We start from the raw sequence: 26,135 nt of genomic DNA, 5'->3' as shown, positions 1-26,135 counted from the left end.
GCTCAGTGCTGTCAAACCTACACCTAACCACTAACTATTAAAACTATTTATTCATATAAATATGCGGTCTCACTAAACATGATCTCTAGCGTCACAGTGCTCTATCGATAGAGAGCCGTCTGTTCCATCTTGAGATCTGGAGGAGCAGAGGAGGACTTTCACTCTGACTTCTAGGAATGTCCTCAAGTAACTTGCATGGTGCTTGCCGAAAGGGAAAAAACATTTATTGCGATAATAAGTAGCAATTCAAGGACTGGGAGCAAGGGTTCATGCCGCTGTTGGGCCTCACATTTGCTGAGCCTGTCAGACAGCTAGCGTTACACATTTACAAACGTTCCCACAGAGCTGTCCCAGGGAGTCTTCAGGTAGAGTTACGGTTAAAGATATTGCCCAAGAAAGCCTACATGTGCATTCTGTCCTCTGTTTTAACAGGGAACATAAAACTATTTTATAGAAGGCAGTTTCAAGCTTGTAGGTTAAAGGTTTTGGCTTAAGACAGTGGTTCTCAAACTTGTTTGGTCATTCCCCACTTTGAACAAACGGCCATTTTCAAGCCCCACCTGTACCTCATCACTCCCATAAAATGATAGGCCAAGCTTGAAATTACCTCAAGTATACTCATATACATTTGCTGACCTAAATAAGAGGCTATTTCTTATTACTTGAGGTGATTTCATTAATTTTGACAATTGACAGCAAGCAAATTTAATAACAGCGACTTCACACTTCACGCAGGCTCTGGCTTATCTAGTATCTAGTATCATGGGAGTTAGGATTTCCTCGCACCGCCTACTTCAAACACTGACTTTCAGTGCTTAGGTGTTCACACTGACAGAACCAGCAGAATTCAGGGCACTGAAAGTACCCGGACTGCGCAGAAATGTACTGTAAAAATACGCTATACTAATAAACAATATGAATATTTTGATGGATTACTATTCCCTGTCTGTTAGATGTACAACTCTAGACATTACTTTGAAACTTAATATAAAGAAGCTTATATAAACGAATAGATAAAATCAATCACTGTCTTAAGATTACCTGAGCAAAAGTCTGTATCTGTTCACCAAGAAGAATTTGAATGCGGACCTCCTTATCGTATCCAACGCTATTCTGAACTTTGAGTGAAGGCAGGATAGTTTTAATACCGCTAATATTGTTTGTGACGTAATTTGTGACGTCATTTTGGTGCTACGGGAAACGATAACCCATATTGCCTACGGGAAACGGTAAAATCCAAATATCTGGCGAACTATGAATTCAAACATCTTCAAAATCAAGGATGCACAGGTTCATGACATGCGTAAGCTACACGCGAAATCTCATAACTAACGTAACTACCATCAGGGAGATACGCCCTAGACAGACTGACAGACACACAGAGATTTCTGGATTTATAGATAGACTAGTGCAGTGCCCGTAGGGGGTAACATCTATGACGACGACTGTTCTATGACTATGACATCATTCACAAAAAAGTGTCCCGATGTATCTGTTGTAATTCGTTTGTACTTTGTTTTCTCATTATTGCAATATTATAAACCTCAGTCTGCATTTACCCTGGCTGGGAGAGGCTGTCATTCGGAAGATACTGTGTGTGATCGCCTTTGCTCTGTGTTCATTAAACCTGTCAGAGTGTATGAATAAAAGGCTGGGTGCCAATCAAAATCACAACGCAAGAGTGGAGTACTACACCGCTACAATGGTGACATGGGTTTGCACCATAGGCTACAGCAAACGGTAAAATACAAATATCTCGCGAACTATGAATTCAAAAATCTTCAAAATCAAGGATGCACAGGTTCATGACATGCGTAAGCTACATTACTTTGAAACTTAATATAAAGAAGCTTAAAAATAAACGAATAGATCAAATCAATCACTGTCTTAAGATTACCTGAGCAAAAGTCTGTATCTGTTCACCAAGAAGAGTTTGAATGCGGACCTCACCTCCTCTATCCAACGGTATTCTGAACTTTGAGTGAAGGCAGGATAGTTACTACGCGTGTATTGTTTGATTGTGACGTCACTACCCATAGTGCCGACGGGACGGGAAACGATAACCCATTGTTTCCTACGGGAAACGGTAAAATACAAATATCTCGCGAACTATAAATTCAAAAATCTTCAAAATCAAGGATGCACAGGTTCATGACATGCGTAAGCTACATGCGAAATCTCATAACTAACGTAACTACCGTCAGTGAGATACGCCCTAGACTGACAGACTGACAGACACACAGAGATTCCTGGATTTATAGATAGATACCTTAGTGTATTTTCCATTTCTTGTGTATTAGTTTCACTCACAAGTTTTCACCTGACATCAATAAAGGAGCATGGCGCTCCCTACTTGACGTAGTAAAAAACGTAGCGGGAACAGTAGCCTACACCGCCCTAACTACACTTCCATGCTCCGGGAAAGTTTGCATAATAATACCCCGATGTCGATCAAAATCTATTCTCTATAGGCTAAAGGAAAGCATTGCCACGGATCAGGGTAAAACAAAAAATACTCTTCCGTTCATCCCGACCATTAGCACCCAACCTGTCACGTCTCTGCGCTCCACACTTTGAGAAAAGCTGTCTTCAGTGTTGATTTACGGTGCATCCGAAACAACATCTTCTGACTGATGGCTTCGGTTAAAACATAAGTTCTTGTGTTCTACTTCAACGTCATCGCTAAAAAGATCTGTTTTCATTCAGTAAAATCGGATCGGTCGCCTATGGCCTCAGACTGTCAACATACACAGTGTCATCTATCTATAAATCCAGGAATCTCTGTGTGTCTGTCAGTCTAGGGCGTATCTCCCTGATGGTAGTTACGTTAGTTATGAGATTTTGCATGTAGCTTACGCATGTCATGAACCTCTGCATCCTTGATTTTGAAGATTTTTGAAATCATAGTTCGCGAGATATTTGTATTTTACCGTTTCCCGTAGGCACTAATGGGTTATCGTTTCCCGTAGCACCGAAATTACGTCACAAATTACGTCACAAACAATATTAGCGGCATTAAAACTATCCTGCCTTCACTCAAAGTTCAGAATAGCGTTGGATACGATAAGGAGGTCCACATTCAAATTCTTGTTGGTGAACAGATACAGACTTTTGCTCAGGTAATCTTAAGACAGTGATTGATTTTATCTATTTGTTTATAATGTCTAATGTCTAATGTCTCATTTGAACTGTCAATAATTCATTTATACCAATTTTCAATGTTTATATTGTTTAATTTGTCAAAATATGTCAAAAGTCTGGCATGGGCTTAATGGGTACTTTATGTACCCTTTAAGCCCATGGGTGTTCCAAATAAGCCCACTTCATGATTTGTTGATAAATACAAATATATATTAAAAAGTACTAACAATCCAAACTTGTTCTATTGAAATATGTAGTCTCTTAGCTCTTAATAGCTATTTTCATTTTGTCTCTACTCCTTTCCTCTGGCCTGCAAATGGCATTTGAAATAGGCGTGATTATGCGTTATCAGCCTTTTCAACAGAGAAAAAGCTAAACTTACAACATGTAGCCAAAAAACTTTTCATGAACAAAATCAAAATTAGAATGGAAATGTATCTTCAATACTTCATCTTTCAATATGTTTTGCCATTTTGTCTGTATCTCTATCCTACATTATACTGTTGGCATTTACAACTGGCCAAAATTTCTGGTCCAGACCGCTGGTTGAAAGTGCAGTTGTTTTTATCTAGATATCTGAATACCTAATGACTGAAAGAAAGACAGTTTCCTGGTTCAATAGTAATATTCTAAGGTTAATAAATGAGTCAATTTCAGTAATTTGGTGAGGTCAAAGTTAGGCAAGAAAATGGTTCAAAAGTCAAAAGGGAGAAAATCTCCATTGAAACACAGCCAAATGGGCTTAATGGGAGAACATCTCCATTGAAACACAGCCAAGTGGGCTTAATGGGAGCAGGTGGGCTTAAAGGGAACATCAGTGAATATCTGGTTAAAAGTCAGAATATTTAATTCTACACACATGACATTAAAGAAACAACTACATGCCATTAATCTACAGTGCCACTTAAAAGTATGTGAACCCCTTGACCACTTAGGAGTTTTCTGTTGTTTTACCATGATTTTTCATTTTTTTCATCACCAATTTTCCATAGAAGGAATGTCAGGTTTATGTTTATCATTTGCATGTACTTTTTTTTAGAGGGAATTGTTTGAGTAGCCAAAAGACTACATGAAACATGGAATTAGTCCATTTCAAAAGTAAGTGAACCCCCAGCTGAATTGGTAAAGTCAAGCAGGTAACAGATTCAGTGAAACTTATTTTGGTGCTTAATTAGTCAATTTAGCAAACCGATCATCTGAGACATCCTTAGGGAAAGGTTTGGGCAACACAGATTAAAAGAGAGAGGAAACCAACCAAACTACTGTAGTGCCAAGGTGTACCCACACAGATCAACAATGCCGAAAGGAAACGAGATATCCGAGAACATCAGGAAGAAGGTTCTGACAGCCCATCAGTCTTGGGAAAGCTATAAGACCATCTCCAAAAGATTCCAGCTCCATCCATCCATCCAAGACAAATAATTTAGAAATGGAGGGCATTCAACATGACCGCATCTCTGCCTAGAAGTGGACGCCCATCAAGACCATCACCAAGAAGCACCAGAAGAAGAATAAATCAGGTAAAGGTCAACCCACACATCACCTCTAAAGAGTTTCAGACCTCTCTGGCAGCATCTGGGGTAAATGTACATGGGTCTACAATCAGACGAAAATTGAATAGACATGACATTCATGATCGGGTTGCTAGAAGGAAGCCTCTGCTCTCAAGAAAGAACAAAACTGCCTGTTTCAACTTTGCCCGAGAGCACTTGGATAAACCAAAGGCCTTCTGGAAGTCCCTTCTTTGGACAGATGAGTCCGAGATAGAATTATTTTGTCACGATCAAAACCAACAATTTTTGTCTGATTGTAGACCCATGTACATTTACCCCAGATGCTGCCAGAGAGGTCCGAAACTCTTTAGAGGTGATGTGTGGGTTGACTTTTACCTGATTTATTCTTCTTCTGGTGCTTCTTGGTGATGGTCTTGATGGGCGTCCACTTCTAGGCAGAGATGTGGTCATGTTGAATGCTCTCCATTTCAAAATGATTTGTCTTGGATGGATGGATGGATGGAGCTGGAATCTTTTGGAGATGGTCTTATAGCTTTCCCAAGACTGATGGGCTGTCAGTACCTTCTTCCTGATGTTCTCGGATATTTTGTTTCCTCTCGGCATTGTTGATCTGTGTGGGTACACCTTGGCACTACAGTAGTTTGGTTGGTTTCCTCTCTCTTTTAATCTGTGTTGCCCAAACCTTTCCCTAAGGATGTCTCAGATGATCGGTTTGACTAATTAAGCACCCAAATAAGTTTCACTGAATCTGTTACCTGCTTGACTTTACCAATTCAGCTGGGGGTTCACTTACTTTTGAAATGGACTAATTCCATGTTTCATGTAGTTTTTCGGCTACTCAAACAATTTCCTCTAATTAAGTACATGCAAATGATAAACATAAACCTGATATTTCATCTATGGAAAATTGGTGATAAAAAAATGAAAAATCATGGTAAAACAACAGAAAATGCTTAAGTGCTCAAGGGGTTCACATACTTTCAAGTGGCACTGTAGATATGCTTCACTAACATAACATGAAAAGAATTAATTGATCATGCATTTAAGTAATTAGCTATACTCATTTACATCCGCTGTAAATGGTGTGATTTTTTTGCTAGTGTTCCCTTTAAGCCAACTTGGTAAAAGTGTTTAATAAAAAATAAATAAAGATAAATACAGACATATATTATCAATGTAATAGTATAATAATATATTCTGCATATAAAAAAGTAAACTTAACATGCTTATCATGCTTTATGCCATTGCAATGAACAATGCTAGGCAGCAACTGAATTGATGCAGCATGTGAGCAGTTTGCTAGTATGCCAATATGCATATTTTCACTTAAAAAATATATATGTCTAATTCTAGTAAAATTCTAACATATGTTTTATTTAAAGCACTAATCTCTTAATTTTTGATAACAAATGAGTACTGACCAAAAGAAGGAGCAGAAATACGTCAGAAATTTTCTTTTTTCATAGCATCAAAATACATGAAGTTTTTTTGTGTCTTCTCCTGGGAGCAGCAGGCACATGTCGCACATGTGCTTAGATAACTCAAGATCGACACATCTGATTGGTTTACAATAAAAAGTATAGTTTATGTAACAAGCAGCTTCATTGGAAGAACCATGAACCAGCAAAAATGGTGATGTAGTTTTTTTTTTATTTGACTCAGAAGTCACAAGTGGGCTTATTTGGTACGTGGGCTTAATAGGTACGTTTACCCTACACTGTAAAATATTTCACCGTAATTTTACAGTAAACTACTGGCTAATAATTGCATTCATTTCACGGTAATTTTACAGTAATTTATTGTAAATATTTCACAGTAATTTACTGCACATGTTTTACAGTAATGCACTGTAAAAATTTCACAGTAAAATGCAATGCAACTACAGCAGTATATTGTAATTTCACAGTTTACTGCCATTGGATTACTGTGATTTGGCAGTATGTAGCTGTGGAATTACATCGTCTTGCTGTATATAATTTACAGTATTTTTACTGTAAAACTGAAGTTATGCAACTAGTACATTATACTGTACATTTACAATTTAAGTACTGCACATTTGACTTGTTAACTGTGATTTTATCACACAAATGTGCTTTGGATTTGCTAAATTAAAAGTCAAAGCAAGAACAAAGACAATACTAATTTTAACTTTTTAAATTCATTACTCAATACCCAAATACATACAAATTCATGAAGGTTTAAAACACGTCATATTTATTATTCAATACCTAAATACATTACAATAAAAAAGGTTTAAAAACACGCAAAGAATCAATACCCAATTACATAACGATTACTGAAGGTTTGAAACATGTCAAATTCATTACTCAATACCCTAACCCTAGAACTCAAAACCCAAATACAAATAGCAAAAGTTAAAAACACGTCAAATTCATTAATCAATATCCTAATACACAATGAAAAAAGTTTAAAACACTCAAATTACACACAACACTCCAGAACGTAGACTCTCCTAAATAACTCTGTCTGTCTTCAGACCATATAAAATATAAACAAAACTTCGGAACATATACAATATAAACAAAAATGAAATGCAATTACAAAAAAAAATGCAAAAACAATTACAAATTTACAATGACCACTCGAAGTCGACAAGCTTTCTCTGGAGTGTGCTGACATTTGCATTTATCCCTCCACGCCTCTTCTTCGAGCCTTGCTCTGGGTTGATGCCCAAGAAGCACCTGTAAACAATAAGCAAAGACAACTTTCAGTTTTACAGATTTAATATGGCATTGTTTATCCAAGGCACATGCACATGCACCAAATAAGTTAGTATTGAAAGCCAAGCAAGATTGATATAAGCAACGCAAATCAGGAGGCTAAAATTAGCTCCTTTGAAATTACATAGCCTAGTTGCTGCATCTGGAGGCTAACGTTTACTTTAACTTTCACGCTAATTTGTGTATTCTCAGTCGAATAACACACTCTATACCTGGACACGTGGAGAATATTTATTGAGAACACATCATTTGAGCTTTCCAAAACAACTCTACATTACTTGTCTGAGGAAAATCTTGGCGGGGAAAATGGCTTTAAAATGACTTAGCTGGAGGCTAACGTTATCTTACTATAACTGTCACGCTTATTTGTGTATTCTCAGTCGAATTACACACTCTATACCTGGACATGTGGACAGCATTAAATGAGAACACATCATTTGAGCTTTCCAAAACAACTACACATCCAAAACAACTATACATTACTTGTCTGTGAGGAAAATCTTCGCGGGGGAAAATGGTTTAAAATGACTTAGCTGGTTGCTGCAGCTGGAGGCTAACGTTAGCTTCCTTTAACTTTCACGCTAATTCGAGTATTCTCCGTCAAATAACTAACACACTATGACTAAAATTGACATGTGGAGACCATTAAGGTTAAATGGAATTAGAATTTTACAAAGATAAGTTTCTTCTCTGTGAGGCAAAGCTTCACGGAGAAAACAGCTTTTGGAATTTCTTAAAAAGTGGTTCATTAAGTGACCTGACCTTGATCCAAAAGATCGTTAATTTACTAACCCAGACAACGAACGTTATTAAAACGTTATTATTATAGAGTTGTGACAAGCTCTCTGTCAACCTTACCTTTATCTTCTAGCTCATGTGCTGTATCCACCTTCGCGCTCTTCTATCATGTGCTGCCTGCGTTTGTAGTCACCGTGGATCCAACTGTCTCTTCTTGAACCCACAAGTAGTTCAAGTGCAATTCAAATTTACAGTAATGTATTGGGTTATCTCAAAGGATGATTTGAATAGAGTATTTTACTGTGAAATAACCCTATACAATGCTGTGAAATCCCGGTATCGTTTTTTTCACAGTAACTTACTGTGTCTACATTGATTTCACAGTAAAGTCTACATTACAACAAGACATTGTGATTATTACAGGTAAAGCCTGTAAAGTAACATTACGATGATTTATTGTGAAATATATCAGTAAAATATTGTAAAACTCTGGTAACATTTTACAGTGTAGTTCAGGGGGCTTAGCATTTCTAGGTTGTATATCGATGTGCTTTATTGTTTTGTGTATATTTTGAAATTGTGCACCAGGCTAAACTAACTCATCATTAAGCTACATTAGCTTGCAGCTATGTATTTTCCACTGTTGAAAAGTTCATCATACATACAGTACAGTACATACATTCATTAAAATTAACCTACATCTGAGTCCAACTGCATGACCATTCTTACCGTAAACTTACCCTTACAATAAAGAAGTGATCCTATTTCAACCATAATTTCATTTTAAATAAGACATATTTTTCCAAACTGATTACAATAACATAACAAAGCATAGGAGTTCAGGTGGCTTAGCATTTCTAGGTTGTATATCGATGTGCTTTATTGTTTTGTGTATATTTTGAAATTGTGCATAGTGTTACGGACAGTTAGTGTAGCAACTTCGTGACATGAGGAGTAGACGTTCAAGAAGAGACGTGTCAAACTGTATTAAACCCGATGCGACCAAGATACGATGTCAACAGGTTGACCACCAGGCTAAACTAACTCATCATTTAGCTACATTAGCTTGCAGCTATGTATTTTCCACTGTTGAAAAGTTCATCATACATACAGTACAGTAGCCTGGTGACACCAGCCTACGTATTTCCGCTTGAATTGATTTCAAGCTCATACTCAGTCTGGCCTAACGCCCGACTCACATTGTTGCGTTGATGCAACGGACGGTGGAGGAGGAGTTTGGCGCATGGGGTTCTGTTGATAACGGAGACGTTATAGTGAGATTGACAGGTCAACAAACCAATCACGTCATTAGTAAGCTTTTACCCTGTGAGTAGTAGCATGCTAACCCTAACCCATCATTAGACAGTGTGCTCAGACACCTCGCAAATCCTATGATACGTATTTCTCAGTTACAATAAAGGGGTTTTTACATTGTACAGTGTCTATTTCTCGGTAACTTTTAAAAAATCTAACCAAAAAAAAGTCAAACAACCAACTTGAAGGTACAAATACGACCATCTACGGAGTTTGGCAGCCATGTTTTTTTTTTGAGTTTGCCGCTCTGTAGACGTGAGCATATACGGGATGTGATTGGCTAGTGCCTGTGCTGTCAGTTATGCATGAACGGCAATATGATTGGCTGACGCATGCATTGCCTGTCGAAAAGTTGAACCTTCTTCAACTCTTGTCGCGAGCAAAGCATGAAACGCAACGCACGCGAAACAAACGGAGCCACAATTCAGTTCGGCAAAGGATGACGTCACCCCATGCAAAGTGAATGGGGATGCGTTAACCCTGACGCATCAACGGCTTCCAACGCAACAATGTGAGTCGGGCGTAACCCCGTTGACAATCGTCTCTAGGACTCAAAATTTTGTAGGACCAATCAGCGAACAGTTCAGAGCTGTGACGCAAAACTCGCCTTGGAGGAAAAGACACGAAAAGCTATCGGAAAAGTTGTCTCAACTCTCGAGAACATCAGAAAATTAAAAGGAGAACAAGAGTACTTTCTTGTAAGTTTTATGATTGGAAAGGACGTCATAGCTCTTCTCCCAACTGGCTTTGGGAAGAGTTTAATCTACCGAATGCTTACTAAACGTTGCTGATTGGTTAAGGGAACTCCAATGATTTTAAACCTCAAGATAAGCACCCGCCCATCTCGGAAACCAAAATGCATTGGGTTGGCCCAGACTGAAAGACGGAATTAAATGGAGTCACAGGCTGGTAATGGCCAGGCTAACAGTACAGTACATACATTCATTAAAATTAACCTACATCTGAGTCCAACTGCATGACCATTCTTACCGTAAACTTACCCTTACAATAAAGAAGTGATCCTATTTCAACCATAATTTCATTTTAAATTATTTCTTTCTTTATGACATTTAGTTTATAGTTTAGACGGCAACTTTGACATCTATATTCAGCTGCACCCACTACATAATCTCAAACTTTATTTGTTGGTGTATCTCCAAAAAGGCTATACAACATTAAAACATTTCTAAATGAAAAGGAAACATGCATCACAATAATACTTCAGTGTAACCTGTACCTATGTGGAGTGCAAATATGTCTTGCTATTACACTACCCAGTGGCGCCTGCAGCCGTACGGCTATAGCCTACGCACTGTGCGTACCTTCTACGCGAGAAGAAAAAAAAGAGAGAGTCTAAAATCATGCGCTGAGCCTCGCAAAAGTGCACAAGGCACAAACAAACGAATAGTGATTTAAGCACAAACAAACGCTTACAAATTGATCTGACACACGCTGGTCCCAGCACGACGCATGCATTGCCATTGTAATCAAATATTATGAAAGCATATTACAAAATGGAAAATGCAGACAGAGGGGCGCGCAAAAAATTGCGGTACTACGAACTCCCTGTCCAAATGAATGGAGTAATTTTATGATCAGGTATATTCCGGGTTTGCTTCATTATCTTACGGCAGGAAATAAAATCGGAGTAGGCTGCGGACAACTAATGCCCGTTGAGGATGCAGATACAGAGCTGGAGCTGTGGAAACAGCTAAATGAGTTACAGCCAAATCGCAGTGAGCTTTGTCAAGCCCTGGAAAGTTCGGCAAATTTCTACCCAAACATTCATTGCGTCTTGTTGACAATGCCCGTTTCCACAACGTCTGCTAAGCGGTCATTCAGTACAATCTTAAGACATATCTACGAAGTACGATGACTGATAAAAAAAGACTGACCAGACTTGCTCTCATGAATATTCACACATATTTGGAAATCGACAGTGAAAAAGTACTAGAACAATATGCAGAAGGAGAATTAACTTAAATGGCAATATGCGTTTTGGCTGTAAACCCTTATCTGCGCGCGAGAGTAGGCTAATGTGCGTGTTTATTTTTTATTTTTTTTTTGGGGGGGGGGGGGGGGGGCGTTGCGTACCTCACCATGTTTTTCTGCAGGCGCCCCTGACACTACCCAACAGCTTCACCTATGTCTGCTAACACTACAGAATGCATAATTCCTACGGGCACTGCACTAGTCTGAAATAATATAAAACAACTCACCGAATGAGAGAGTGGGGCCGAATAGGGTGTTTGGGCGACTGCACTGTTATGTAACAATGGCCACTGTGATGGTCCACTCGGAAAGGTCGTCATTTTCCGCTCTTATTAACAAATAGAAGAGCCCAGTAGCGGGACGAGTCTGTCTGCAGAGCCGCATTAGGCCGGCAGTGACAGGCCAGAATAGCACTGCAAGAGCAATGCCACACAATTTAAGTTGGGCTGTTTTTCCGACCCTTTAACTATTACAAACCAGAAGGACATAATTAGATTGACTATACCTTTCAAACTAGGTGGCGTTATGGTTTATAAACTCGTAAAAAGAAAGTTGGAAATTTGAGTTTGGTCGATTTTTTCTCTGTTGTTACAATGCTAATTGCCATAATATTTTGTATCGTTGGAAAGCTTGTTTATTTACCTTTAAAATGTTGCTTGGGCGCAACCCACATAATGAGTTGTGTTGCTCATCCCACAAATGAATGATCCTTACAAGTTGGACATCATTCAAAAGGTAAATAAACAGGCTTTCCATATAAAATACAATGCCAATTTGCATTGTAACAACAGAGAAATAATCCACCAAACACAAATTTCCAAACTTTTTTGACGAGTTAGAAACGTCTAGAACAAACAGGACTACATGCATATAAAACAATTATAAAAGTGAATATTTGGTCGTTTTGTTTATTTCATAGTCATGACATACAGCTTGTCATAATTAAAGCACAAATGCCTACGAACAAACAGACACGTCTCTACCGTAAAGAGTAGAGAGACCCTTCTTCTGCAAGTTGATAATCATATTGATCCCCCATCACTATTAGCCAGTCTCGACCAAATCTATTGTATGAAGAATACAAACATGGAATCAGAGAATCACTAGGGGTTTCTCCTAAATCACATCAGACACACAGCGGAAACACACACAGCGGAATCCCTACGCCAGGACATTGGGTGAATACCCACGCACACACACACACACACACACACACACAGCAGTGTGAAGTTGGCCCAAATACCGAAATGAAACAGGAACTAGCGCTTAGGCTAATAGTTTTCGGTTTTCAAGAAAGTATAAATAATAATAAAATAATCTGTTAGCTAAATTGTCGAACAATGAACACATATCACGTCTAAAGCATATATAACAATATATATCACAAAATCTAACAGAAAAAGTGTCATATCATTAAAACAATTAAAGATTAAGTAACCTATGAGCCCAACTGAACACACCTGCTGGTTTAAAGTTGTTTGGCTGAGAAAACTACAAATTGTCTCCCCTAATATGGGGCATACATCTCTTCAGTAGAACCTCTACTAACACATTCTGAAATAAAAATTGGGGAATTGTCGTCTTTGCAACGTCCAGAACCAATAAACCAAACGGCCTATTGACCTCCATAGGCCCACTATAATACAGCTGCTGGATTAAAATTGTTGGGCTGAGAAAACTACAAATTGTCTCCCCTAATATGGGGCATACATCTCTTCAGCAGAACCTCTACTAACACATTCTGAAATAAAAATTGGGGAATTGTCGTCTTTGCAACGTCCAGAATCAATAAACCAAACGGCCTATTGACCTCCATAGGCCCACTATAATACAGCTGCTGGATTAAAATTGTTGGGCTGAGAAAACTATAAATTGTCTCCCCTAATATGGGGCATACAACTCTTCAGCAGAACCAAAAATAAAGAGATGCAACAATGTTTCTTTTTTTTAAAAGTTTTTTTTTATTTTGACATTCCAGACACTCACACACACACACACACACACACACAAAACACCTGTGCTAATTTACAAGATATAGTATTTACAGGCTGTACTTTTATACAAAAAGGAAAAACGATCAATGGATTGATGAATGGACAGATGAATAAATACAGTAGAGTGAAGGGAGCCAATGTAGAAACTGTAACAGACATATCACTAATTAATGTCAAAAGCGAGATGTGGATTCCCATATCATTACAAATTACTTTACGCATTTGCGCTGACTTTCCACTGATATGATTCATATTTTTTAGAATTTTTTTTTGCAAACAGACAAACATACAACCCACAACTGCTCCCGTCTGTCTGGTTGGTGAAATAACTGCACTCTTTGACATTATTAATAATGCATCTAACATTTATGGGTCTCCCAATCATTGTTATGTACTGACAGACTAGATACGTTGGAGGGAACTAATATGTTCTTCAATTGTTTTATTTTCTGAATATGAGGAGTCCATAATGTCCATGTGCACATACATGCTCTCATTTACCTGCACTGCCTTAGACATGTACATTGCTACACATATCCAATGTGTACCATTTACATTTATTGGCACAAAAATTGTATCTAACTTCCACCAGTTACTTTGGGGTGTTGGGGGCATCCAGTCATAATTACTGAAATATAAACTATTAAGACTCTGTGTTACAAACGTTGCTGGTACACCCAGAACTTTTGAACTTACAACCTCCTTTACTAATGTATCTATGTAACTATCAATAACAGTGTCGTTTAATATCAATAACAGTAGTCAGTTACAACTCGTCACGACCTTGCACGTATCTGAGCACATGTGCTTCTCTGTGCATACCTCCAGAGCCATCACACTTTCTTCAGAATTTCTATCTAACACTGCCAAAACTGCTGTACTACTTCCTATCAATTCAACAAGTTCCTCCCAGGATATATGACGAGAGCCCACTCCTATACCACCCCCCAATGTGACTTACCTTTCTAATTAACATTAAATATGGAATCATGTCAAAACAAAGTAACACACCACAGAGTTTATAGATGTATCTTTTAAAAATTGTGGAAACTGACAGACTGTCCTCCAAAGAATTGCCTGGACAATCAATCCCTACAAGTAAACTCTCGGGTAAATGGCAGGGGAAAACCTCCCCACTAAGCCCATTGCCACATACACATTTACCTTCTTCACCGAACGTTGCACCACTGAAAACACTTTGCATGTCTTTAAAATCTACAGTAGTTCTTACTACTAGTACTGAGCTGTTTTTTAATCTAGCTCCTTGTCCATTTTGACACTGCGAACAATGAAACGCATGTATATTTTGCACACTAAAAGCATTTCTAAGAAGGTTTTTGGCTTTGAATGTATCTTCAACTAATTGTTCAATAGCCAAAATGCTTTCTTCAAAACGTAATGGTGCGCTACACTCTACCTCATCCTCAGTATTCCAACCTGTCAGAGCAGTAAGTGTTTTAGTCAAAGCAGTTGACTGAGTAATTTGGCTTGCTCTACCCAAATCTGCTTTTGATCTGTGGTACAACACACAAGAAGAAAGTAATAACTTTACCTGAGAGATTACAGCTAAGGTGGAATTTGATTTGTCAGTTACACAATTTAGTGGTGTATGCCCACGTTTCTCAAAAATGTACACCACTCCATTGTTTTCTAAAGGTTTATGAATTGCATCTCTAGTTATGCACCCATCATTTGCCTTTGTACAACTATTACCATTAAACAACATAGCCCAATAATGGCCATGCTCAATCGAGCCCCGATGGCAGATTATTGACTTTCTCTTATATTCAACGGACCTATTATCACTAACTTTTACAATTAAGCTTTCCCCACATGAAATAGAATTTCTCAAGACTTTCTTCACCTGAGCCCTCTGGAGAGCTACAACTACGTCTGGTGTTTTCTCAGGCATGACACCTGTGTTTCTGCACACACTGCAAAGCTTGAAATTCGATTCGCCACTTAATCTAATTCGCAGTAGCTCCCCAATGTTCCATGCTTCATGTATATTGACCATAAGTGCACAGGGAATATTAAAGTCTTGACAAGAATTACATTTAGCTAAACATTTAAATTCAAATTCTTGATTTTAATTGATTTTACTTAACTTACACAATGTAAGGCAGACTTTACTTACACAATGTGTGATTTTAAATTACACTATTGTCCATGTACTATAACCTGATTTTGCATGATTTATCAACTAAAAAGCATATTTATGATGACAACTGAATGTCACACCAAATGACATGACGTCACACCACATGTTAGACCACACAAAATCACAAGTTATTGAGGTTAAAACGTGCATATGCTTTCAAAATACTATTTAAGAAGTGGAATCAGTAGAGTGTTTACGCTCCACCATCAGCGGCCCGCTACCACATATCAAAGTATAGCATAACATGACATACACTCAATACAAGAACTCTGTACATAATCTACACATGGTAAACATATAATAACCTTTACATATAATGATAACATGTTGGTTTAATAAACACCAACTGCTGCAACCTAGACACATCATCAGTGATGGAACCTGGGATCATCGGGTGTTTAGGGTCTTTCAACATCAGACACCCTCGCCCAGGCGACCCAGCCGGAGGTGATCAGTCCCCGGCTTGTGTCTAGGTAGCTTGTGTTTCCCACAGATCACCCCTCTTGATCCAAAGCCATCTTGATGCCCTCTCAGCAGCATCTGTAGTGTTCTTGATGGCTTTCTTGCTGTGCAGTCCCCTTATTCCCAACAACTTGAGAGCCCTGTAGAGTGACTGGCCTGCAAACCCTCGGCATCCAACCTCGATGGGGTTGCACTGAGTTTTCCACCCGTTGCGGCGACATTCGCCTGCCAGCTCCTCGTTCTTGGCCCTCTTCCTCTCAAATGCCTCCTCCATCCGGTCTTCCCAGGGCACAGTCAGCTCCAGCAGTATGACCTGCCTTGTTGATTCTGACATGAGAATCAAGTCGGGCCTGAGTGTGGTCACTGCGATGGTCTCCGGGAATTTAAGCTGACTGCCCAGGTCCACCTTCAGCTGCCAGTCCCTAGCTGTGGTAAGGAGCCCCCCTCCTTGGCTTGGGCGCTGCCATGGCCTCTCTCCAGCTCTAACAAAGGCGATGGAATGCCCAGCTGGCTGTTGTTGTCTGCTGCGTGCAATCCCTGTGCAGATCGTATCTGCTATCACCTTCAGCACCTGGTCGTGGCGCCAGCGGTAGCGCCCCTTACCCAGGGCTTTCGGGCAACAGCTCAGGATGTGCTCCAGTGAACCTCTCCTCTGGCACAGCAGGCAAGCAAGTGTTTCTGCCAGACCCCAACAGAAGAGGTTGGATGGGCTGGGGAGGACGTCATGGACCGACTGGATCAGGAACTTAATCCGGAGCGGCTCCGCTTTCCAAAGCTCAGTCCATGAGATCGTCCGGTCCAGTGCCTGCTCTCATCTTGTCCACGCCCCCTGTTGTCTCATCCCGACCATCCTGCTCGAGCGGGTCTCCTCCACTCCTGCTCGAACCTCTTCCTGGACAAGCTGACGCCTCTCCTTCCCCTGGGCCTTGTTGTACTGAGGTCTTGGGTTGCTCCCAAGCCCTGGCCGGCCTGATGCAACTGCTCCCACCAGAACACTGTGACGCAACCGTGCTTCTGCTTGGTCAACTGACTCCTGGGCTCTCCACTTGCGACCAGTTCGCACTTCAATCCCAGCTGAGGATACTTTGGTGTCATGGGAGTCTCTATACAGCAGCACCTCCCTTGCACGGGTCACCATGAACTCCTCCGACAGACTACTGAAGGGAAGTCGTAGCTTGTTCTTATTCCCATACAAGGCTATGCTGCTGAGGCATCGTGGTAGGCCCAACCACCTGCGCAGGTAGCCACTGACCTTTCTCTCGAAGCCCTCAACTGTGGTTAGTGGGACGTCGTAGACCAGCAGTGGCCAGAGGAGTCGTGGCAGGATGCCATGCTGGTATATCCAGGCTTTAAACTTGCCTGGCAGCCCTGACTTGTCCACTGCCACTAGCCAGGTTCCAAGCTCTCTGCTGGTTGCTGTAAGCACCTTAATAAATATACAATACAGTATGCTACACCTATAATAACCTATACATATAATACTATATAATAATCTATGCTTACCTAGAAAACCTATACTAACAGACAAATCCAGTGTTCGAGTTAATTTTATCTTGCAACCATGCATTTAATTAGGTGGCGGTAAAATGTCCCCTGAAGAACTTTTTGGAGTGTTACTCAAAGCGTAACAGCAAATTGTTTTTTCAAGAAGACTGGTCCAGGCAAAGCAGTGTAAACTTAGAATCGTTTTTACCGTGGAAATAAATGACATTGCTTGACCATGTAGCGATTTGTTTTGTCTCTTTAAATAAACTAGTGCAGTGCCCGTAGGGGGTAACATCTATGACTATGACATCATTCACAAAAAAGTGTCCCGATGTATCTGTTGTAATTCGTTTGTAGGCCTACTTTGTTTTCTCATTATTGCAATATTGTTGTAAAATGGTGCGGCTCCTTTAAGAGCGTACGTACAGGGTGGGTGTGGCAGAGCGAGGATGAGAGAGCGAGAGAGGTGATTCTGTGGAATGGTTTTTGCGTGAGCGACCGGAGAAAAACATATGTGCTGTAAAGTTATTTCGGTGTGTAGTGAATAAATCCTCTAACAAAGAATACAGTGGCGTTATTTGCTAACCAGCAGCAGAGAGTAAGAGTACGGGCAGGGGCGGACCGGACGAACGGGCAAACCCGGCAGTTGCCCAGGGCCTCGGCCACCAGGGGGGCCTCGTCGTATTTCTGATTTTTTTTTTTTTTTTTGCTAATTAAAATAAATCACTTGTCATTGCAAAATAATGACAATTCATAATAAGCACGAACCACGATTATTTTCTTTTCAGTATCAGCTTAAAATGTAGCTTAATTCCATCATGGAAAAAAATTATTCCAGGTCACGTGACTTTTCTGTCACTGACAATTTTTCGTGTGGTGACGTGTGTGGTTGCATGTAACGCTTTTTAAGTGGCAGCGAGAAAAGAAAGAGGAGAGGGCAGGATGAGAATTTCAGGGAGAAATTACCTAAGGTAACACACAATTTCCAATCAAGGAATTAGTCCGTTGAAGTGGAAGAAATATCTGATAATGTGTCGAGTTCATCTGATAAGTGCGGCTAAGCCAAGTTTAGCGATTGCTAGCAGCAGCAGCAGACAAACAGCTTGTGGTGACACCAACTACTAGCTCTACTTCTACAAACGGTGAGCAATCATGTACCACAGCTGCCCATATCAGCGTCTCAACATTGTTCTTTGCCCAGGGCCTCCAATTTGCTAGAACCGCCCCTGAGTACGGGAATTAACCCCGAAGTTATAAACAGTTGATACTTCGGCCCTGGAGCAGTGAATTCAGTCTCCCCTGCAATCTCCGACTAGGTCAGAGACGGACAGTGCAGGAAAGGTTAACAATATTATAAACAGTCTGCATTCTGCATTTACCCTGGCTGGGAGAGGCTGTCATTCGGAAGATACTGTGTGTGATCGCCTTTGCTCTGTGTTCATTAAACCTGTCAGAGTGTATGAATAAAAGGCTGGGTGCCAATCAAAATCACAACGCAAGAGTGGAGTAGGCTACTACACCGCTACAACGGTGACATGAATTCAAAAATCTTCAAAATCAAGGATGCACAGGTTCATGACATGCGTAAGCTACATTACTTTGAAACTTAATATAAAGAAGCTTACAAATAAACGAATAGATCAAATCAATCACTGTCTTAAGATTACCTGAGCAAAAGTCTGTATCTGTTCACCAAGAAGAATTTGAATGCGGACCTCGTATCCAACGGTATTCTGAACTTTGAGTGAAGGCAGGATAGTTACTACGCGTATATTGTTTGATTGTGACGTCACTACCCATAGTGCCGACGGGACGGGAGACGATAACCCATTGTTTCCTACGGGAAACGGTAAAATACAAATATCTCGAAAACTATAATTTCAAAAATCTTCAAAATCAAGGATGCACAGGTTCATGACATGCGTAAGCTACATGCGAAATCTCATAACTAACGGAACTACCGTCAGGGAGATACGCCCTAGACAGACTGACTGACACCCTGATACACAGAGATTCCTGGATTTATAGATAGATAAATGACATTGCTTGACCGTGTAGCTATTTGTTTTGTCTCTGTGAGAATGAGTAAGAGTTTTAATTCCAGTCTCAACCACGTTTATTAGGCAATGTGCGACTCGAGCGACTCGCTTCGTGCTCTACGCCTCAGATCGCATGCAATGCGCGTCTCATTCACCAGGTTTGGAGCTACCATTTGCATGTGTTATGATTTAACAATTGAATTGTGTGGATAACTGCAGTCTGACACAGACTGAAAAAAAGCTTTTTCCTTTTCAAGTTGTTAAGTATGAACTCTGTATCAACCTAATCCTAATCAATTTGGATGTACAGTTTATATTTTCAATGGGTGGTATTCAGAATACAGTTACTTACTGGCCATTTTAAGGGGTTACATTTAGAATCCTTCTCATATGAATTGCTGGGCTTTTTAAATTCTAATAACTCTGTGAGATGATCTCGTGCATTAGCAGTATGTATAAAGTTTCAGTTCATCCTATAAAGTTAAGTCGTGGATTTTTTTGCTGACATCATAGCAGCTTGATTCACACTTGTTAAATTTAATTAAAATGTGTGGCGTGTACTCAACTATGCCAATCTAAGTATTTGTGACAAGTTGTGTGTGAAATGGTGAGAAGGAATCAGTCTGTCTTAGAATTAGTTGTTGAATTACATGTTAATGACTGAAAGATATCATTAATGGTCGGCCCCATTTAGGCTTCAGCACCATGGATAAGGCCCGATCACGGTCGCGAATATCAAATGCCAGCAATGTATGTATACTAGGCAACATAAGATATAAAACAGTCCGCAACATAAGATAGAAAACAGACATAAAACAGTCCGTTAGTGAGCTGAACCGTTCACAACATAAGATACAAAACAGTCATAAAACAGTTCACTAGTACGTTGGACTACTAATTTGATACCCTTTCACCCGTTTTTCGCTGGAAATATCCCGTAACCCGGAAGTACGCTATTCTTATTTGGGGGTCTTTGGGCCAACTTCACACTGCTCACACACACACACACCAGGCATATCGGGATGATTTGGGTTGTGCTTCCGGCTCTGCCTAAACGAGTTACAAAAACACAGCTCCTCTAATGGATCAAATATGATGCAGTGCTGTAATGAGAATATGGGGTAGGCTACTCTAATGGATGTGTGTGTGAGTGTGTGTGTGTGTGGGGGGGGGGGGGGGGGGGCTCCAGTGGAGAAGGGGTGTGGTGTCAAACGGGTACACTTGAGGTTCCCTCCAGATGAAACAACTCACGATGTGCCCTCTTAGTGAGAAAACAAGATGAAGTGCCACACACACACAGGTCCCATTAAAGAAAATAACTTGCAGTGCCCTATGCTCTCCCTGCCAACATGCCCTATAGGACAGGCTTCCCCAAAGTCAGTGCCAGAGCTCCGAATGTTTTATAAACAGTCCTGGATCTCAATTTCTTACTAAAATAATGATACTGATGACTTGCCCTGAATCTATTAACCTGTCATTTCGATAATGCCTTTAAGTCCTCAAAAATAATGTGATATCGTTGATCGTGATCTACTTTACACTTTTTATTACACGTGCATCTTGTGTTTGTGCATCTTCTAATTGGTGACATAGCTCAAAGGATCAGCCAATCAACGGCTCTCTTCCTACAGTTCGCCAATCCGCATTGAGCATGTGTGTGCGTCTGAAGGCCTGTGGACGCACGCAGGAACTGAAGTATAGTGGAAGCAATGAATTCCCTGGAACAGGCTGAAGGTAAATGTGTTTATGTAAAGGGGATGTGTATGATATGAAATATTCATAGATTTTTATTATTCGTTATTGTAACCCGTGTCTGCTTTATAATGAAGGGAGTTCTCACTATTCAGCTACTTAGATAGTTAACACTTCAGCTAAGCAGGCAAGCGAGCTTTGGTCAGTAGCACCTATGGCTAGCACATGCCCGGTGTTGGAGAAGCTAATTTGGCGTTCTTCGACAGACTCTCACTCTGTTCATTTCAAACTAATAGAGGCTAGTGTTGACATGTCTACATTCATCCCAGAGTGACGGTCAGCAGTGAACAGTTTCACACCGGACCTTCCCCGAGTGTTTTCGCTGTAACAACTAACGTTAGCTGCCTGGGCTAGCTAAAGAGCTAATGTCACAATAGCTTCTAAGGACTTTGGCATAACACATTACAACGAGCATTGTGTGGTCTGTAGCAACTCTCTCTCTCTCTCTGTCTGTCTCCGTCTCCGTTTGCCGTAGACCTGAAGGCTTTCGAGAGGAGGCTTACGGAGTATGTTTCCTGCTTGCAGCCTGCCACTGGCCGCTGGCGAAGTAAGTACAGCTGGGTTGGTGGTACAGAAAGCACACATGCGAACTGTCCCACCGTTAGCAGTTTTAAATGCATTATTCGTTTAATCATCAAAAGCAGTCACATCATTTAGCAGCCGATGTCTTTCCTCCCTCCCTGAGTCACAAGATATTATTAGGTTTCCTCCGGTAGGAGGTAACCTATTGTTATCGTAGGTATTATTATTATTCTTGTACCATGGGAGTCAATGGCAGCCCCTAGAACCATATGGTAACTTTTTGTGAAATTTGGCACACTCATTAAGGACAGTCCCTTCTTCATTCTCACCAAGTTTCATGGCTCTCATTACACCACTCTAGCGCCACCAACAGGTCAAAGTTGGACTTTTGTAACACACACAACTTTTGAACCGTATGACCGATTTTCAAAAATGGCACCATTGGATTCCCTGGATCAAGACGAATTAAACCCACCCCATGGTGTCAATTTCCGGTTATATAGATTTTCCGCTATTTCCGGTTTTATCAAAAACCTTTGAAAGCCTACTCCTCCTACAATTTTTGGCAAATCTTCTTCAAAATCACCAGAGATGATCTTCAGACCTAGCCTCACAAAAGTTACTTTTTAGAATTTTGATCCTCACAACCGTTTGTCCGGTACAGCCACTCAAATTTAGCAGAAAAGTCGCCAAACAGGAAGTGAGGTCATATCTTGGCAAATCTTTGACAAATCAACACCAAACTTGATATGTCACTGGAAGACACTACAACATGTTCCCATGTGAAAAGGCAACTTCATATCTTCAAAAATGATTGATATAAAGCAAATTGGATACATTCTTAACGCTAAAATAATGCTTTACACATCAACAGGTCAAAAAGTGATACTCTGATTCAATCACAAGTTCATGTGAAGACACTTGAGAATGTTAAGTACACAAATCTGAAAAAAAGTTGACTGTAAGATGAAAAGTGGATTTTTGGTGAATATTTGAAACATGCATGCTTGGCTAATTTCTAGGGTGATTTTCGGTAGAAGGTCTCTCTCTCTCTGCTCCTTTGCGCGTGTGTGCTCCGGATTCTCTCTCTCTCTCACACTCTCACACACACACACACACACACACACACACACACACACACACACACACACACACACACACACACACACACACACACAGGGACAGGCTCCTTTGACACGCACAAGCACACACACACAACATTTAAGGAAATGTAGGGATGACCACACCCCTTCTCACTCTTAGCTTGAAGCCATGGCCCTTGAGGATATTCAAAGTAATGCATTTGAAATGTAATATCCCATTGGCAAGTCTGCAGCATGGATCTTTCTATACAATGACAAATTGTCACAAAAATACATTTGGTTCGCAATGTCTGGAGGAGGAAACCGCCATCGCTGCTTGCAGCTATATTCTGTCATTTTTTCTGAGGAGAGAGTGTGTGTGTGTGTGTGTGTGTGTGTGTGTGTTTGTTTGTTAGTGCTTGTGTACAATGCTGTTAGTTCTTAGTTAGCAGTGTTGTTCTATGTTGGTAGAATTGTAAGTAGTGTATGTGTATGATGGTATATTTTGTAAGTAATGTGTGTGTATGATGGTAAACTGTAATGTGTGTGTGTGATGGTAAATGTTGCAATGTGTGTGTGTGATGGTAAATGTTGCAATGTGTGTGTGTGATGGTCAGTGTTGGGGTAGTTACTCAGAAAAAGTAACTAGTTACAAGTTACTAGTTACTTCCGAAAATTGTAACTAGGTTACTTTACTAGTTACTGCATTTGAAAAGTAACTTCACTACTAGTTACTTTACTTTCTATTTTTTTAAGCAAATGTCCAAATTTACCGCAAAGCTGGGCAAACATCATGGCCCTTTCATCACTTTATTTTCAATTGTCTATAAAGGGCATCTCTTAGCCTTTCATAGTGTATTGCAATTGTAAACATGTAAAACAATAGGGCATATAAAACTCAGCCATCCACTTGAACGGACATTAACCCTGTCCTACCTGTCTTACCAAAGAAATATGCCTCACTTTAAAATCCACAAACAGGATACAAGTGGCCATGTATGGTGGGGACATTCAGGTGGGTCAATCGGCAGTAACATTAAAAATAGGCCAAAAACAGGCTTTTGGAAACATGAGACCCCACTAAACCAAATGGGGGCATACTCCTGAGAACAAAACCAGCTTGCTGTAGGAATCGCTGTAGTGGGTTAAGAGAAAAGCTCATACTCAAAGTCACTCAACATAAATTTCCAAATACAGTGCCCTCCACAATTATTGCCACCCTTGGCTGTTCTGCTCTCTGCTTATTCAGGTCTGCAAATGTATATTGCTTGTATTGTTGTTATGGAAACGAACACAGTATATTATTGGACTTTTACTTTGACATCATTCAAATGTTCGTCTCGTGGAAATGGCAACAGCTGTTATCCAGAAACGTATGCGATGTAATGCTAAACACGTAGTGAGAACAGTAGGCCTACATAGGCTTTACCTATCCACAACGAAGTGTCTGTTGGTATTACAAAAGGACCACCAGTAAGACTGAATTAAATGTAATGAATATCTCAACCTTCACATTTAATGAGAAAAAACAGTCACTGTGATCTGACGTCCTGCCTTTCTGCCGTTCTGATTCTATGCTTATACATCGGTTTTGCTATCCTTGTTAATTTATCTGTATGAGTGTTTATGTTGTTCAATTGGACACATAGTGCATTTAACACGCAGATTTTTGTCCTTTCGAGCAACAAAGTTAAAGTAATGAGAATATCGCTACTGGCTGAACCCTCCTGTCTCCGTCTCATCCATTTCCCCGCTTCCCTCCTTCTCTGCACCAGCAGCTACGTCACTCAAATCACTCAAATTGGTCTCTGTGGCAACGGTGCCAAAACAAGCACACAGGCTGGAAGCATGCACACGCCACTAAAAGAGAACTTTTCGGACTGGCAAAAAATGGCTTGGGTAACGCAGGAAAGCTCGTTACTGAGGTCTAGTAAAGTAGTGACGTTACCAATATTTTGAGAGTAATGCGTTATTGTACTCCGTTACCAATAATAGTAATGACGTTACTAACGTCCGTTACTTTGTAACTCGTTACCCCCAACACTGGTGATGGTAAATGTTGTAATGTGTGTGTGTGATGGTAAAAGTTGTAATGTGTGTGTGTGATGGTAAATGTTGTAATGTGTGTGTAGTGGTAAATGTTGTAAGTAATGTGTGTGTGTGATGGTAAATGTTGTAATGTGTGTGTGTGATGGTAAACGTTGTGATGTGTGTGTGTGATGGTAAATGTTGTAATGTGTGAGTGAGGGTAAATGTTGTAAGTAATGTGTGTGTGTGATGGTAAATGTTGTAATGTGTGTGTGTGATGGTAAATGAACAGTGGTAGGGTGTAGATGGCTATCTATAATCTATATCTGTATCTCACTCTCTGCAGTGATTCTGATCGTGGTGTCGGTCTGCACCGCTACGGGGGCGTGGAACTGGCTCATCGACCCAGACACACAGAAGGTGCGTGTGTGTGTGTGTGTGTGTGTGTGTGTGTGTGGTGTGTGTGTGGGGGGTAGGGCTGTGCAATTAATCGAATTTCGAATGCGATATCGATTTTGGGGTCAAACGATCTCCAAACTCGTATAATCGAGTTGAAACGATTAATTTGACATTTTCCGTTTGACAGTAGGCCTAGAGAGTTTATGAAAGTTTATGAAAGAGACGCGCATGCAAAAGCATTCAACGCGGCGAGAGGGAGTACAATCTAACTGGCGTGCTGCATCAGGAAGTATGCCGTTGGCAGGAGGCGGGACATGCCAGTGAACCGCCAATCAGCAGCATCGACTGTTGACAGACATGTTGGAGTAGATCTACCGTGTGGAATAAAGTTTCAGTAACGTTACAGTTTGATGAACGATAACAAGCTCCTACAGCAGGCTTTAACTAGGATTGTTTAAGGGCAAAACTGCAAGGTACATCTTGTATATGTATATATTTATTAGCCATGTGTTTGTGTTGGCGTTCTGACTTTTTGTAATGCTGGGACCGTTGTTCTCTAGCCATCAAATAGGGAATGTATTATTTCATGTATGTGTAGAACTTATTTTGAATCGCTGACCTTACATAAGACGGCTGTGAAAGAGACTGGAGGCAAGCACTTCCCCTGTCTCCATGAGGGGGGAGTGTTAGAGCATGTTAGAAAGCCAAAGTTATACTTATTAGCAGCGAGGCTAGGTAAACATGGCGGCGGTAACATGACTCGGCTAGTAA

The 26,135-nt window shown here is 40.3% G+C and overlaps 1 protein-coding gene across 1 annotated transcript in view; it reads left to right on the top strand.

Annotated features, from left to right (window-relative positions):
• Positions 1–21,249: 21,249 nt before the first annotated feature.
• Positions 21,250–26,135, top strand: part of cnep1r1 (CTD nuclear envelope phosphatase 1 regulatory subunit 1) — a 6,995-nt gene continuing 2,109 nt past the window's right edge. Inside the window, exons 1-3 of the mRNA XM_080856983.1 lie at positions 21,250–21,315; positions 21,809–21,880; positions 25,312–25,385. Of these exons, the coding sequence (XP_080713109.1) occupies positions 21,291–21,315; positions 21,809–21,880; positions 25,312–25,385 (171 nt within the window). The 5' untranslated portion in view covers positions 21,250–21,290. The remainder of the gene's footprint in view (positions 21,316–21,808; positions 21,881–25,311; positions 25,386–26,135) is intronic.

This window comes from Sprattus sprattus, assembly GCF_963457725.1.
Source record: "Sprattus sprattus genome assembly, chromosome: 18".
Taxonomy (NCBI): Eukaryota; Metazoa; Chordata; class Actinopteri; order Clupeiformes; family Clupeidae; genus Sprattus; species Sprattus sprattus.
The sequence above is the reverse complement of the archived record's forward strand: the minus strand, read 5'-3'. Positions and strand labels throughout refer to the sequence as shown.